Source organism: Ylistrum balloti, unplaced genomic scaffold (assembly GCF_031769215.1).
Source record: "Ylistrum balloti isolate Yb309-2 unplaced genomic scaffold, AGI_CSIRO_Ybal_v1 Utg370522, whole genome shotgun sequence".
Classification (NCBI taxonomy): Eukaryota; Metazoa; Mollusca; class Bivalvia; order Pectinida; family Pectinidae; genus Ylistrum; species Ylistrum balloti.
Window position 1 is genome coordinate 420,968 of NW_026782334.1, and position 17,518 is coordinate 438,485.

General features: G+C 36.0%; 1 protein-coding gene across 1 annotated transcript; it reads left to right on the forward strand.

Annotated features, from left to right (window-relative positions):
- Positions 1 to 3,235: 3,235 nt before the first annotated feature.
- On the forward strand, positions 3,236 to 17,213 carry LOC132555891 (uncharacterized). The gene is made up of 9 exons (XM_060220272.1): positions 3,236 to 3,300; positions 4,751 to 4,929; positions 5,343 to 5,479; positions 6,135 to 6,244; positions 6,682 to 6,803; positions 7,429 to 7,583; positions 12,494 to 12,636; positions 12,875 to 12,996; positions 14,709 to 17,213. Exons 2-9 carry the CDS (start codon positions 4,797 to 4,799, stop codon positions 15,218 to 15,220), a joined length of 1,434 nt encoding a protein of 477 aa, XP_060076255.1. The 5' UTR covers positions 3,236 to 3,300; positions 4,751 to 4,796; the 3' UTR covers positions 15,221 to 17,213.
- The last annotated feature ends 305 nt before the right edge of the window (positions 17,214 to 17,518 follow it).

Genomic DNA, 17,518 nt, shown 5'->3' on the forward strand with positions numbered 1-17,518 from the left:
TCAATGACAATACTACTAACAAGCGTTGTCTGAGATATACACTATTTAAAGAGAAATCATGAACATCATTCCTTAATGTTTTGTGGATTTCCGGAAGTTTACATCTTGTGTAAATCCTGAAATCTGGCAATCATACTGGCATTTTAACTCAATGAAAAATTTCTTTATACTACCATAGCAATAGGCAATGATATAGAAGACCAACCATTTACGTCATGAGTTTCAGCAATGATGAGTATATCTGGTCTATTTATCAGTAATTTTTATTATAATTCAGACCAACATATTTTGTCTAGCATGAATGACAGTCTTGTGTTCCTTGCCTGTTGTCTCACTGTATCTTATTTTCTTGTTGGTGTTGATCATCAGTGTTTACCCATACTGATCACAAATGAACATTGATGGGGCAAATCTCCTTTACTGGAGGCCAAAATCTCTTTAAAGTAATCAATTATCTCCCTTATTGGTCTCAGAAAAATATCACATATACATTTCAATCTAAATGATTATGACAATTTGATACCATTTGATATAAAATGGCAGAAGTACCTTATCCAAGGGTCATTGTCTGATTCTTTTGATTCCTTTACAGACAGCACAGCATCAAAACCTAGCATTCCAAAGAAGCAGACATGTTGTCTGTGTTGACAAAAGCTGAGGCATGATAACGAGACCGTCTTAGAAAACATCTTCTATTAATAATGTTATGGTTTCACATCTTCAAACCTGAAGAGCAATGACATTTGGTAAAGAAAAATACAAATTTCCACCTTAACATGCATTTTTTTTTCTTAATCTAGACCAATGGTCACCTTGACCCTTGATCTTCTAACTTGTAAAAGTAATCATAAATAAGCATATCAGGAAGCAACATCAAAAGTTTAAGGGATCTGTAGGAAGTAATGTCATACTTGTTGGATGATGATACAGATCAGTGTTAGACATTGCTGACAAAATGATCACTACAGTTCTCCTTTTCAGGCAAAGGAATAATGGAGCACTTATGTTGTTCCAATCACTAGGGTTATAAAATGTTCTTGTATAATTCACTATGCAGTCCTTAAATATACTGAAGATAATTAGAACCATCTAAGGAATGACTGGAACCAACAAATTACTTTTGTGTCAATGAGGCTTATATTGCATGGACAAAGCTGAGATCTGAAACCCTGAACATCTCAAACTATCAAGAGACTGAAGTGTCAAAAATTATAGAATTGGGCAAAGCTGACAAGATCTGAAGCCATGAAGATCTTGAATCACCTAGGGACCATTATATTGGTGAAACTGGAACAAAATTCCATGAACATAATAGAAATCATTTTGTGGTTTTAGAGGTTACCCATTGAGAGGTGCTATAGAAGGGAGGGAAGAGCTTAAACCACATCAGGACTGTTCTGCCTGCTAGGTTAACAGCTGACAATGGGGACTCACAGCCATAAACCACTTGTACATATATTTCCTTCCATTTTCTATCAGCAAAATAATAAATCTTCATGTTTTACTATTTAAACTAAATAAATTTGAATTCATCTCAGTGTGAGAGATGTTGATGCAATAGTATCAGAATTAACATCAGAGGGGATATAACTCCCAAGAAACAAGTAGCACACAAGCATATGAATCACCAATGATTTGGAGGATGCTATACATACGTAAAATAGGTTTGCCTAGCAATTACTGTTTTATACATATGACTCAATTCCTGCAGTCAAACTTTTCCTTACAGACAACGAAAGACAAAATATACATTTAAAATCCTGGTTTGGATACTCATTTGCTAAGTAAGCCAATGTGATGTCACTTTTTAACTTTAAGACACCAATTTGTTGAATATGCCAAGATGAGATTTGGAAATGTGATTTCTCACCTGGTGATTAATAATACATTTCAATCAGTACCCACTGAAATTGATTAATTTACTACTTTTTGTGTGCTTCGTTAATCATGATGAGATAATCTTCCAAGACTTTGAAGCATTATCCCAAGTGTTGACGAAGAAAAGATTGAGTTCTTAAGAGTTAGAGATGTAACATCTCTCTGATGCTTAGTAGTTTACTTCTATGATGAAAATCAATATTTGTTTCCAAGCAAGGTTTTACTGTATGTTGTAAACCTAGTATATGATCTGGTTAAAAAGGACTCAGGAAACTGCAACTCAACAAATAATGACCATTATAGACGATATGCTAATGGTTTAAACCCTTGTAGAAGCTGATGACAACCTAACTGAACAACATATAGGAGGCCCATTACATGCCATCTAGCTCTAAACGAATGAGCTATCGTGGTCCCTTGACTTGAAGCCTATTAACCAAATGTGGTGATCTATTTGTTTTATCTAATTTCCCCCCATCCCAAATATACTGTGCATATATGTATATGTTTATATGGTTAATTTACTGAAAATATAGTTTAATTAACTACTTAACAGTGTTACAACTAGCAAAAATGATACGTGAATCCTTATTAATAAATCATAATCTTGGGAAAGGGGGATGTTCACAACCGGATGAAATCTTCTCGTTTACTCCTGTCAACGAGATGACATTTACACTGACATTTCCACACAGTTATCTTAATAGCACAAGCTGGCCAAGGTGTCAAGTGAGAGAAAAGGTGAAAAACTTACCATCGTGCCGGTATGGCCGGTGATCTCTTAGGTTTAGATGTATTGTTTTCGTTTAGCCAGCAGGTCTACTGCTATACTGATAAACTAGAGTCCAATTGTACAGTAAAACACTATATTAATTGATTTTGAAATCAATTTTAAATAAAAGATGTGAAAATACTTAGTAAACTCTATAAAATCTGCTTTCAATATTTTTCTTAATTGATTGAGATTAAACGCTTTAGTAAAGTATATTATCTAAATAATGCTGTGGGTTATCACGAATAGAAAACACATCGCACTTTCCGGCGTCATCATGTTGTCAAGGGAAATGAATTTTATTTATAAATTATTAATTGACATAATGTAAAACTTCTTTGGTAAATGGCATTATTTATATATCTTCAAACATATAAAAGGTATCAGGATTAGTTTTCAGATTTTTTTAGACGCAATATCCAAAAGAATAAAAATATTACACTATTCGAGCAAGTGTTCAAAGGGAGACAAACCTCGCAAAACGAAAGTAGCGGAAATGCGAACTTTTTGTTTTCATCTGGTATGCGCATGTCAAGAAAAGCAGTAGCTTTGTTTATGACAGGTAGAGGTACCGTGGGAGCATTATAGCATGCTGTTTTAACGGTCGGGCAGTCTATGAATTATTGATGATCTGTCTCATACACAAAGAGGTTTGTATTTATGATGAGGTCAAGTTGATCATGAAAATATTATCTACTATTTGGTTATCGATACCACATCATTAGGATATTTTGATGGGTTTCGTCAAACTGCCTGTTGATCTATCACAACACTGCGGTAGGACGAAAATTCCTAATTTGCGAAGCATTGTAGATGTTTGCGCTTGGCGTTGGTATTGTTTTGTTTTGATTTAATCATATTAAAACTAGTTATTTTGCATAGGTCTAACGTTTATTATCTGAACGTATTCAGTATATTATATTATCTATGAATTACCAACATATATTTTACATTTCTTCACAGGGTCTAAAATTCGTGTCTTTGATTAACATTTCTGATTAGCTTAAACTTCCAACTATTAATAACTGAATGAAGAAGACTAATAAAATTTGTTCTTACTAATGTACAGGTAGATCTAAAAAGATTAAGAAAATACAAAAAAATTTTGTCTTCCACACTGCTTTCCAACCTCTTTGGTGTATCAGAATAATTAGCACTCTAAATATCCTAGGATATATTGAAGTCAAAAAGTTCAGTTTCTTGATTTCATGTTTAGTGCATCATTCACATCATGAGATTCAGATCTATTGAACAAGTGCCAGCTGTTCAGAAATTCATTTCAGAAATGGTATACAGCAAAGCAAGGTCCTCTGGTAAACTCCCTTACTTTTAGGAAAGATTACCATGATATCATAAGCACACTTATTCACTATTGCTGGATTTGTAAAAACAGTACAAATATTCTGCATAGGCCATTATACATATGGCAAACAAGGGAGATAATTTGATAGTGCCAGTTAATGTCCAGTTTATCTCGTGATATCACAGTTTTGGTAGATATGTAATTGTTTTTATCAGAGATGTGTAGAACCTTGTCTCTTGTCTGACATTTGAAACCAAATTAAATGTTAGGCCTAAAATGATTTTTCCTAAGGGACGTAAAATGCAATCTATTTCTGGACCATATCTCAGGTTTCCAATAACACATGTACAACTGACGTTATATTATGGCCTACCCATAAGTTATTTGACAATTTTCAAGGAAGGGCTATCAAAGTCAAGAATCTTTCTAACTATCCTTAATAAAAACTATTTACACAATAAAAAGAACTTCCTTCTGACCAGCCCTTTTTCTTCTGGCAGATTTGTTTGGAACACATGTATTTTTTAGGCATTTTATAATTAAATGTAAGCCAGGTTTCCTTACAAAAAGATCATGCCACAAAAGGAAACTAAAACAAAGCAGATTGTTTTTACCCGGCAAGTTGATCTACATATATACCTCTCTCAATAAAGTGGAAAGGTTATTACAATCCACTTATCCAGACTACCATTCAGTTGTGCACTCACAATGTAAACTTTATAGACATTGAATTATATCCTGCCCAATAAAGGTCCTTTCTATTTCCAATGTTGACATACAAAATGATTATGTTACAGAGTGCCTAGGCCTAAAAGAGTAACATATAAGTGGTGAAGTGACACAATGGCGGGAGGAGTGTTCCACGTGGAGTTTGGAATCAATGAGACCAACTTGACACGAGCATTAGAACAGGGAAACTTTGTGACTGCAGAAAAACTCATCAGAGATACTAATAACCCATCTTTTTTAGATGAAGGTAAAATTATATATAAACATGGATCTGGCTACCAGTGTTCTAGTACTAGAGTGTCTCAAAATTATAGTTGCATTCTTATCAAGATTTAAAACATTTGATTGCTTTTGAAAAATGAAAAAATAGTTCTTTGAAATGTGGATTGTGTAATATTAACCTATTTGAATGCTGGAAGAAAAGTTTTTCTTTTTCCATTTAGAATTTTTAGTCCCATATATACTATATTTTCATAACCACATTTAAAGTTGACAGTCTCATTTACTTCAATAAATATTGTAAACAATCTTTTTCTCTTGGATAGGCCAATTATTTTCTGTCTTAAATTACTGAATGTTTCATAAAGTTTTCCAGATGATAAAGAAAGGTTAATATCCTGTTGTATATCACAACTTTTAAGTAACGTTAATATCTTTCAGGTTGTTACCAGAGGACGCCCTTGTTTATCTGTCTGTGTGGTATGGATGAAGAAGAGAAGAGAGTGCGACCAAGAAACCTTTACCTGGCAAAACTAATGATAGAGCATGGAGCAAATGTCAATTTTAGAGTTCCCACTGTAAGTTCACACTGTTGTAGGAATGGAATGAATTGATAATCTTTCCAATCTCAAAAGGGCATGTTAAGATTTATAATTTCAGTATTCAGGGTAAGATTTTTCACTGTAGCATCTGTTTTGATGAAATTTTGGTTTAGGATTTTGAAATTTAAGTCAGTAAATCCTGTTACTTATTGCAGTATTTTGTTACCATACCCAACATCACGAGTATGTCTCTCATTGACAGGTTGTAGAATGGCTTTTCTGTCTGTCTGAATGAATGAATTGAGTGAATGAAAGAATGGATCGTCAATCTCTCAATCTTTTTATCTTAGAAAACCTTGTGAATATGATCAGAAACAAAATATTTCAGACATGTTAGAATTTATCAAAGTGAACTCCCTAAGGCTGAAAGAAAACTAGTAACAGAGGTCAAATCTCTTAAGGTGTAAGGTCAGATCAAAATCTTATTATTCATTCTGAATGCCAATGTGCAAAAATGTTGTTATAGCTCCAGTGCTTCTAATGAGAATAAATGACTTCATTTATTTTCATTTCTAATGACTGGTCACATTATGAATTATTAGTAATGAATTTTAGTATAAATGGATGGCACTTACACTTTTAACAAATATTCATGGTCACAATATTACAGGAATTCAATTTATTTTTTCAGACTTATTTTGGTTCTGAATTTGAAAGTCCTGGTCTCAGTCCATTAGAACTGCTCACAGATTTCTACAACGACCTCACAAAACACAGACACCACTATGGAAATGAACCATGGTAAGTTGAGAGTAACATATACAGATTATCTTACATTAATCCATTTAATCCTAGTCTCCACTGGTCTGGTTGTCTAGGGTAACTAATAGGACTATTTAAAACCAAGTCATAGATAAATACTAGGTTTATATACATTTATACATTGTATAAAAAATCACTATGGTATGGTTACAGGATATTTAGATAGAATGTATGATGGAGTTGTAATAGATGAGTTAATAGTAACCAATACATCTTCTAACAATCTTTGTGTCTAGGAAACCTAATCGTGATGTTCAAAGTTCTACTGTCAACATTACTTGTGATTAAAGAGAAACTTTTATCCATCCAATCCATTCAATTTATGTTTTGATTTGTGATACAAACTAAATCTGATTTTGAGTCAGTATGACGATGATTTCACTGTGATTTCCTCTAATCGTGACCTTGCTATGTAGGACGACCTATCATTGTGGCTGGGATCCTCACATTGATGTGGTGGTAGGCCTTAACAAACAGTACCTTACCACACTGGAGGAGGTCATAGAACATGTGGAGGATATCATGTTTGTAATCCTCAGTAAGTATGACTCAACACAGTACAGCTAGTGGGCTACAGATCAATGCTTGTAGGTACAAATACTGTATAGGTCAGGAGACCAAGCTGTACAAGAATAAGTTATCATATCTGTATATTGTATAAAGACAGCATGATAAAAATGACACTCTCCAAATGACACTTAAATTTGAAGCTGTATAAGATAATTTAAAATTTACCTTCAGTAAAAATATGTGATGGATCAGATATTTAATTTCATATTTATGACAGAATGTTTTCATAAAAAATGTTTAAATCAATATTGTGGATATAGAATATGATAATTTTATAACATGTACACTCATTCCTTTTGATATAAAAATATAAGAATATATTTCTTAATCTAAACAGATCTGGACCATTGTAATTATTCTAAATGTCTTCAATTCTGTATTTTGACAAGATCTTATAACATTATAGTTTTGAATTTAAATGTTTCAATGGGTAACTTAGAGAACTAGAGGACTCACCAGTTAAGTATATAAGGACATTGATATAAAGGCTGCAGTTCTTTAGTATGAAGTAAAATACATGTATATATTGAAATACTTCAGTTCTTAAATTTTACAAATTTATCTGCAATGTTTTGTCCTTTCTGTCTTTACAGCCCACGGTGGAGATGCAAACGTTGCTGATCTTTCCAAGTTAACACCTCTACACAAAACATCAATATTTAGCTATGACAATCGCCTGCTGAAACTCCTGGTAGAAAATGGGGGTAACCTGAATGCCCTGGATACAGAGGGCAGTTCTCCTCTCCTGGTCATGTGTGACATCTCCGTGTCTGATATGTATGACTACCTGGAGGACCTGTCACCGACCAGCGACGACTAGATGGTACATTGGGTATTGATAAGGATGGGGTGGTCAGATGGTACGTTTAGTATTAATAAGGATGGGGTGGTCAGATGGTACATTGGGTATGAATAAGGATGGGTTGGTCAGTTGGTATTGGGTAAACATTGGGTTTAATAAGGAGATGGGGTGGTCAGATGGTTTTTGGGTATTGATAAGGATACATTGGGTGATAAGGATGGGGTAGATGGTACATTGGGTATAAGGATGGGGTGGTCAGATGGTGAATAAGGATGGGGTGGTCAGATGGTACATTGGGTATTGATAAGGATGGGGTGGTTAGATGGTACATTGGGTATGAATAAGGATGGGGTGGTCAGATGGTACATTGGGTATTGATAAGGATGGGGTGGTCAGATGGTACATTGGGTATGAATAAGGATGGGGTGGTTAGATGGTACATTGGGTATTGATAAGGATGGGGTGGTCAGATGGTACATTGGGTATTGATAAGGATGGGGTGGTCAGATGGTACATTGGGTATGAATAAGGATGGGGTGGTCATTTGGTACGTTGGGTATGAATAAAGATGGGGTGGTCAGATGGTACATTGGGTATGAATAAGGATGGGGTGGTTAGATGGTACATTGTGTTTTATTAAGTATGTTGGTCAGATGGTACATTGGGTATGAATAAGGATGGGGTGGTCAGATGGTACATTGGGTATGAATAAGGATGGGTTGGTCAGTTGGTACGTTTAGTATTAATAAGGATGGGGTGGTCAGATGGTACATTGGGTATTAATAAGGATGGGGTGGTTAGATGGTACATTGGGTATTGATAAGGATGGGGTGGTCAGATGGTACATTGGGTATGAATAAGGATGGGTTGGTCAGTTGGTACGTTTAGTATTAATAAGGATGGGGTGGTTAGATAGTACATTGGATATGAATAAGGATGGGTTGGTCAGTTGGTACGTTTAGTATTAATAAGGATGGGGTGGTTAGATGGTACATTGGGTATTGATAAGGATGGGGTGGTTAGATGGTACATTGGGTATGAATAAGGATGGGGTGGTTAGATGGTACATTGGGTATGAATAAGGATGGGGTGGTTAGATGGTACATTGGGTATTGATAAGGATGGGGTGGTCAGATGGTACATTGGGTATGAATAAGGATGGGGTGGTCAGATGGTACATTGGGTATGAATAAGGATGGGGTGGTCAGATGGTACATTGGGTATTGATAAGGATGGGGTGGTTAGATGGTACATTGGGTATGAATAAGGATGGGGTGGTTAGATGGTACATTGGGTATGAATAAGGATGGGGTGGTTAGATGGTACATTGGGTATGAATAAGGATGGGGTGGTCAGATGGTACATTGGGTATGAATAAGGATAAGGATGGGGTGGTACATTGGGTATGAATTGGTACATTGGTACATTGGGTATTAATAAGGATGGGGTGGTTAGATGGTACATTGGGTATTGAATAAGGATGGGGTGGTGGTCAGATGGTACATTGGGTATGAATAAGGATGGGGTTGTACATTGGGTATGAATAAGGAATGGTACATTGGGTATGAATAAGGATGGGTTGGTCAGTTGGTACATTTAGTATTGATAAGGATGGGGTGGTCAGATGGTACATTGGGTATGAATAAGGATGGGTTGGTCAGTTGGTGTGTTTTGTATGAATAAGGATGGGGTTTAGATGGTACATTGGGTATGGATAAGGATGGGGTGGTTAGTTGGTACATTGGGTATGAATAAGGATGGGGTGGTCAGATGGTACATTGGGTATGAATAAGGATGGGGTGGTCAGATGGTACATTCGGTATTAATAAGGATGGGGTGGTTAGATGGTACATTGGGTATTGATAAAGATGGGGTGGTCAGATGGTACATTCACTATTAATAAGGATGGGGTGATCAGATGGTACATTGGGTATTGATAAGGATGGGGTGGTCAGATGGTACATTGGGTATTGATAAGGATGGGGTGGTCAGATGGTACATTGGGTATGAATAAGGATGGGGTGGTCAGATGGTACATTCGGTATTGATAAGGATGGGGTGGTCAGATGGTACATTGGGTATGAATAAGGATGGGGTGGTTAGATGGTACATTGGGTATTGATAAGGATGGGGTGGTCAGATGGTACATTGGGTATTGATAAGGATGGGGTGGTTAGATGGTACATTGGGTATTGATAAGGATGGGGTGGTCAGATGGTACATTGGGTATGAATAAGGATAAGGATGGGGTGGTCAGTTGGTACATTGGGTATGAATAAGGATAAGGATGGGGTGGTTAGATGGTACATTGGGTATTGATAAGGATGGGGTGGTTAGATGGTACATTGGGTATGAATAAGGATGGGGTGGTTAGATGGTACATTGGGTATGAATAAGGATGGGGTGGTTAGATGGTACATTGGGTATGAATAAGGATGGGGTGGTCAGATGGTACATTGGGTATTGATAAGGATGGGGTGGTCAGATGGTACATTGGGTATGAATAAGGATGGGTTGGTCAGTTGGTACATTTAGTATTGATAAGGATGGGGTGGTCAGATGGTGTGTTTTGTATGAATAAGGATGGGTTGGTCAGTTGGTACGTTTAGTATTAATAAGGATGGGGTGGTTAGATATTAATAAGGATGGGGTGGTTAGATGGTACATTGGGTATTGATAAGGATGGGGTGGTTAGATGGTACATTGGGTATGAATAAGGATGGGGTGGTTAGATGGTATTGATAAGGATGGGGTGGTCAGATGGTACATTGGGTATGAATAAGGATGGGTTGGTCAGTTGGTACGTTTAGTATTAATAAGGATGGGGTGGTCAGATGGTACATTGGGTATGGATAAGGATGGGGTGGTTAGATGGTACATTGGGTATTGATAAGGATGGGGTGGTCAGATGGTACATTAGTATTAATAAGGATGGGGTGGTTAGATGGTACATTGGGTATTAATAAGGATGGGGTGGTTAGATGGTACATTGGGTATTTATAAGGATGGGGTGGTCAGATGGTACATTGGGTATTTATAAGGATGGGGTGGTCAGATGGTACATTGGGTATGAATAAGGATGGGGTGGTCAGATGGTACATTGGGTATGAATAAGGATGGGGTGGTAAGATGGTACATTGGGTATGAATAAGGATGGGGTGGTCAGATGGTACATTGGGTATTGATAAGGATGGGGTGGTCAGATGGTACATTGGGTATTGATAAGGATGGGGTGGTCAGATGGTACATTGGGTATTAATAAGGATGGGGTGGTTAGATGGTACATTGGGTATGAATAAGGATGGGTTGGTCAGATGGTACTTTTTGTATTAATAAGGATGGGTTGGTCAGATGGTACATTGGGTATTGATAAGGATGGGGTGGTCAGATGGTACATTGGGTATGAATAAGGATGGGGTGGTCAGATGGTACATTGGGTATGAATAAGGATGGGGTGGTCATTTGGTACGTTGGGTATGAATAAAGATGGGGTGGTCAGATGGTACATTGGGTATGAATAAGGATGGGGTGGTTAGATGGTACATTGGGTATTGATAAGGATGGGGTGGTCAGATGGTACATTGGGTATGAATAAGGATGGGGTGGTCAGATGGTACATTCACTATTAATAAGGATGGGGTGGTTAGATGGTACATTGGGTATTGTATTAATAAGGATGGGGTGGTCAGATGGTACATTGGGTATGAATAAGGATGGGTTGGTCAGTTGGTACGTTTAGTATTAATAAGGATGGGGTGGTTAGATGGTACATTGGGTATGAATAAGGATGGGGTGGTCAGATGGTACATTGGGTATGAATAAGGATGGGGTGGTCAGATGGTACATTGGGTATGGATAAGGATGGGGTGGTTAGATGGTACATTGGGTATTGATAAGGATGGGGTGGTCAGATGGTACGTTTAGTATTAATAAGGATGGGGTGGTCAGATGGTACATTGGGTATGAATAAGGATGGGTAAGGATGGGGTGGTCAGTACATTGGGTACATTTACATTGGGTATTAATAAGGATGGGGTGGTTAGATGGTACATTGGGTATGAATAAGGATGGGGTGGTTAGATGGTACATTGGGTATGAATAAGGATGGGGTGGTCAGATGGTACATTGGGTATGAATAAGGATGGGGTGGTTAGATGGTACATTGGGTATTGTTAAGGATGGGGTTGTCAGATGGTACATTGGGTATGAATAAGGATGGGGTGGCTGGATGGCACCACCTGACCATTTGAAGTTTCACCAGTGGCATTGAGCTCAATCTTGCCTGAAATGATCCTGAGATGGTCTTGACCAAGTCCTGTTATTCTTGGTTTGTCTGAAGTCCAAGATGGCCAACTGTCATCTTGACAAACATATTTTAAACTTCTCAAGTTTCACTTGTGTCATTGAGCCCAAAAAAATTAGTGGAAATGTTATGGAAAGGTAGCCAACAAAGTGATGTGCTTTTTTACTTTGTCAACACTCCAATACATCAGCTAGGGAGGCCATTTTGTAACACGATTGCCCAATCATGGTCTTCCTGTGCAACACCTATTTCAAACTTCTTTTCAAGTTTCACTAGCTGGATTGAGCTCCAACATTACTGCCAAAAAATAGGTAACACTTGTTACAGTTACCTACTCCTCACCAAAACTACCATCTGTATCATTGAAAACGGCTTCTTAGTTAGATTTCATTCAAAGTAGAAAAAATAGCCCTTCTCCCAGATGAAAGTTTTTGTTTTTTAGATGACCATTAAGGCCTATGGGCCTCTTGTTTTTTCTTTAATTTTAATGAAATAAACATGGCATGAATATCAAAGTTTTATGTTACATCTAATAACATTCCACATATTCCAGCTTAACATAGCTAATCGGCGTGGTCAGACAGCGTTGTTTCATTGTGTGATACGGGGTGATGTTGATGCCTCCTACAAACTATTGAAGGCTGGAGCTAGTCCTTCCATCAGAGGTGTAGTGTGGGAAACCAGAAAAAAGAAAAGGTGAGAAAACTTAATGTTTACTATGATGATCTTTTATAAAGCTCCATTAGATTGGAATCCTGTAGAAAATCCTACATAGGATAGTCTGTTAGATTCGTGATAGAGAATTAGAATAGATGTATATCTTGTTTAAGATGCTATAACAAATAAGATGGTTTGAAATCTTTGGTTTACTTTTTTCTTCAAAGTCAATTTAAGTTGCAAAATCTTTATATACTAAACATTTTTTCCCTGATAGGAAGTTGTCGCCCATATTTGCGTCATTCCTGTCAATTCCTATACAGCGGACGTTGAGCTGGCAAAACATGCATCACAAGCTGGCTACAGCCCCTCATCAGTTTGGACATCTGGTAGATCTTGGTGAGTAGTTGACATATTAACAGACAAAAATCACTTGGACCTGGTTAAGGTTTCATCACTTTTTTAATGGTAGTGTTGATTTTTAAAATCTTAGAAGGATAAAAGCACAATAAAGACACTTTTGAACTGTCAGCTAATCTAAAGTTTACGTGTCTTCACTGGGACAGACATCATTTAGATCTTCTTGGCTGTACCCTGAGACAGACATCATTTAGATCTTGGCTCTACACTGGGACAGACATCATTTAGATCTTCTTGGCTGTACACTGAGACAGACATCATTTAGATCTTCTTGGCTGTACACTGGGACAGACATCATTTAGATCTTCTTGGCTGTACACTGAGACAGACATCATTTAGATCTTCTTGGCTGTACCCTGTGACAGACATCATTTAGATCTTCTTGGCTGTACACTGGGACAGACATCATTTAGATCTTCTTGGCTGTACACTGGGACAGACATCATTTAGATCTTCTTGGCTGTACACTGGGACAGACATCATTTAGGTCTTCTTGGCTGTACACTGGGACAGACATCATTTAGATCTTCTTGGCTGTACACTGAGACAGACATCATTTAGATCTTCTTGGCTGTACACTGAGACAGACATCATTTAGATCTTCTTGGCTGTACACTGGGACAGACATCATTTAGATATTCTTGGCTCTTCACTGGGACAGACATCATTTAGAATTTGTCAGCATCATTATACTTAAAAGTGGACTTTGTGTAAACCTTATACCATTATATAGATGTCACATTGTGTTACAAATAGACTTACAGACCTATTAGTCAAACATTTAACATGTGGTATCCATAGATAGATACTCTATCAATCATTTGCTAATGTCTGAGTTCTGTAACTCAAGAAGACCATTGTGTATCATACCATAGTTTCCATTGGTTTATTTCTAGTTAATATATCTTAAAATCTTAAAAATGGAGACTTAACTCACCTGAGTGATATAGATAATAATCTCTCATTCTAGAGCCTCTTTATGAATTTGTACATAATGTAAAAACAACAGGAATGTTTCCTGTTACCAGGTGCCATGAAACAGTATTCATTAATTAAATACAAATGTAATCCGGGATTCATTTTTATCTGTTAAAATGAATTTTCAAGATAGGAGTTTCACGGCAGTACTGTATTTATTTGGTAATAAGTTCAGGGGCCAGGATCTAAAGTCAGGTCCATGTTGGCTTTTGCCTACTACCAAGCATCCCCCAATGTACAGGAGTTCAAAAAGTAGGAGATGGGCTTATTACTGAACAGAGACTGACTTTTCCTGATAGATATAATCTGGCGTGAAGTTTAATGGAGGGGAAGGTCAATGTTCTGGGGTTTCCACAAAATCTCTTTTTACGTAACAGAAGTAATTGTTAAATGTGTATTTTCTTCATTATTTTTCTCTGCTATTTCAGTTTTGAAGTTTGAATATTTTACTTAAGTACCATGGTTGTGAAGTTTGAATATTTTACTTAAGTACCATGGTTGTGAAGTTTGAATATATTTTACATTTAGTACCATGGTTGTGAAGTTTGAATATATTTTACATTTAGTACCATGGTTGTGAAGTTTGAATGTTTTACATTTAGTACCATGGTTGTAAAGTTTGAATGTTTTACATGTAGTACCATGGTTGTAAAGTTTGAATGTTTTACATGTAGTACCATGGTTGTGAAGTTGTGTTTTCTCTTCATTTTTAGGTTACTTCAACACAAAGGAAATTGTGGAGGAAATGACATTGTATATTGAGAATGAATTCCCAGAGTTTTCTGACCTAAAATCAGTTAGTCATAAACTTGTCAACTCGATGTTTGGGAGGACAACAGCAACTCTACAACAATTAGCTGCACGCAAGATATTTCACAGCTGTTTCCTGGAGGGGTCGTCTTCCCTTGGAAAACTGATGCCAGCAGAGACTCTGAAGAACAGGTATTCTAATGCAGATCTGAAGCACTGGGATGTTTATGATGAGTATGTGACTCTGGGTCTTAACCAAGCTGTTCTGCGGGCTTTGGTTATACGTCTAAACTTACCACAAGACTCTGAATTGAATTTCAAAATTGAACTGCTTTTACACAGAATGGCAAGTAAGTTCTCCACTTACAAAGTGTTACAGCCAGAGACAATCTTTGGAGGTGATGACACTGACAACTCAAATGACAGTAATTCAGAGAGCCAAGATGAAGGTGACTCTGATTTGGAATACTGGTGATCTTTGTCTCTGATATGTTTGAAATGTCCATATTGATCAAAGTCTCTGATCTGTTTGGCATGTACCAGTCTTGCACCTGGTATGTGATAAGAGCTTGTTGGGAGACAATCAGTTTTTATCTTAATTTCATTGTATTGTATGTTCAGTGCCAAAGAAGCTGATCACAAATACACACACCAGCTGCTTTTGATGTGTAAGGAAATACCAGCTTTCTGTTGTACAGAATCAATCATTGACTGGTCTTACTTTGTAAATTACTCAGGACGGTACAACTCCTTAATTCTGATGCCTGCAAGTAATTTTTTTCAGGGTTTATTAAAACGTTCAATGTTAACTTTGAAACTTTTAGTCAGGCTAATACACTCTTTGCAAAAATGCCCGAGACGATCACTCTACATATAATGTTGTACACTCCAAGACATATTAAAATTCTTGTAATGTATTTACAGGTAATAGTGAAACCAAAATTGTACCAGCGCTTTCAAAAAATTCTATCTGTAGTCGCAATGCAATAGAAATGAATATAGATGTAGAATAGGAATTGAATGGGTGTTTTTTTTCAAAAGAATTAGATTGACACACCGTGCATCAAGCATAGGTATGTAAATAGATGTCATTGAAATGCAGTTATATTTAATACATTTCTTTACACAGGTGAAATTGTAAAAGTTATACAGAAGGTGATAAATCACCATTGTATGTATGGATTTCTTGTCCAGAGGTGAAGAAGATAGATTTATTATATCAGCAGTGCACCATATTGTTTATTTCAAGCTGGTGCTATACATATCAATATTGTTACACTTGAGATCTAGCTATTGTTTGTTTTAATGTCACAGGATACAAGGTCTTCATTTGTTTTAGTTATAACATTGTAAATATTCATTGGTTGTGAGAATTGTTAGCTGCTAAACCAATATCATGATGATTTAGTGGTCAGTTTTTATCAATTTTTATTCTGATGGTGTTTTCAAAATGTTTCATCACCTGTGTTATCAGTCAGATTTCAATACCACATTTATAGTAGGTTAGATTAGTTGATATAGCAGGTTGTTTCTATAAAGAAAACTTCCACTTATTGTTCACTATATAATTTTTATGTTGCTTTATAATCTTAACTTGTATTATCTGGAAAAATAGGGATTTAACTCCAGGAAACTTATAACCAAAGAAGAACATATTAGAACATGTCATGTGCAAATCAAAAACCTAGGTAATCGGAATAGTAAAGCTCTATGGTTTCAGATGTATGATAGTCACTGTAGTGTGTACCCTGTGTAGAAGTATATCACTGTGTCTATATGTAGTGTGTATAAACATCACCATAACACTGACGTTTGTTGGGGAGACATTGCCAATGATATGAAGAGTCACCGAGACAGAAAACCTATAACCAACCAACCAGACAACCAAATATGTATACTGAATATACTACAGTGTACATCTTAGATAAAGAGAAGGGCTCTGTGGTTTTCAATCAAAACCTATTGTTTTATATATAGATTACATGTTTTTAAAGATTCCAGGGAACTTTTTGTTTGTTTTACCATACAAAGTATGGGCTTAACAAAATTTGCTCAAATGCAGAACATTCAGTAAGAAAGGAGCTTGCAGTTATATCTGTTAGAAGTTGTGTTGTAAATATAAATTATTTTTGATAATTTCATGCAGAATTTTTTTTCGTGAGTAATCATTGCTTTTATCATTAAGGGCAAAGCTAGTAAAATATTTTAATAGCTGGTAAAAATTGACCTTTTTATGTATCACCATTTATATATTGTGAAAATGTTGTCACAAATTAGGTAGAATATTGTGAAGGAATTAGCATAACAATACATGCCACTTGGACCTTTTGCTATATATGATTTGCCATATTTGTATTTTCTGCAGAGATATATATATATATTGTAGTGATAACTTTGTATACATGTGTTCTTTGAATTATTATACTCTCTCCGTGTATATTTTCCTCAATGTTGTAGATATATATAAATATGCTCCAGTATCTTTTTAAACTCATGTTCTATAACATATATTACATTATATTTGTGTATGCTTTCTTTACCAGAGTTCTTCTTGTCATATTCTATAATGCTATTTTATTGAATGTTTACAATCATATAAAAATCTTAAAATGAAAGTTCCTTATATTATGTTTACAACAAAGAATGATTAAGCGATTTCTTGTTCCTCTTTCTAATTAAGAGGTGTATGAGTGTTTATCTCTTCTATTATTTGTTGTACCTGGTTACAACATCTAAATTTATAAATTTTTTTAACAGTTAACTTTCAAATTCA

Coding starts and splice junctions, on each gene's coding strand:
- LOC132555891 (XM_060220272.1), top strand. CDS start 4,797: ATGGCGGGAGGAGTGTTCCACGTGGAGTTTGGAATCAATGAGACCAAC. Junction 7,584..12,493: donor AGGGCAGTTCTCCTCTCCTG/GTCATGTGTGAC, acceptor CACATATTCCAG/CTTAACATAGCTAATCGGCG. Junction 12,637..12,874: donor GAAACCAGAAAAAAGAAAAG/GTGAGAAAACTT, acceptor TTTCCCTGATAG/GAAGTTGTCGCCCATATTTG.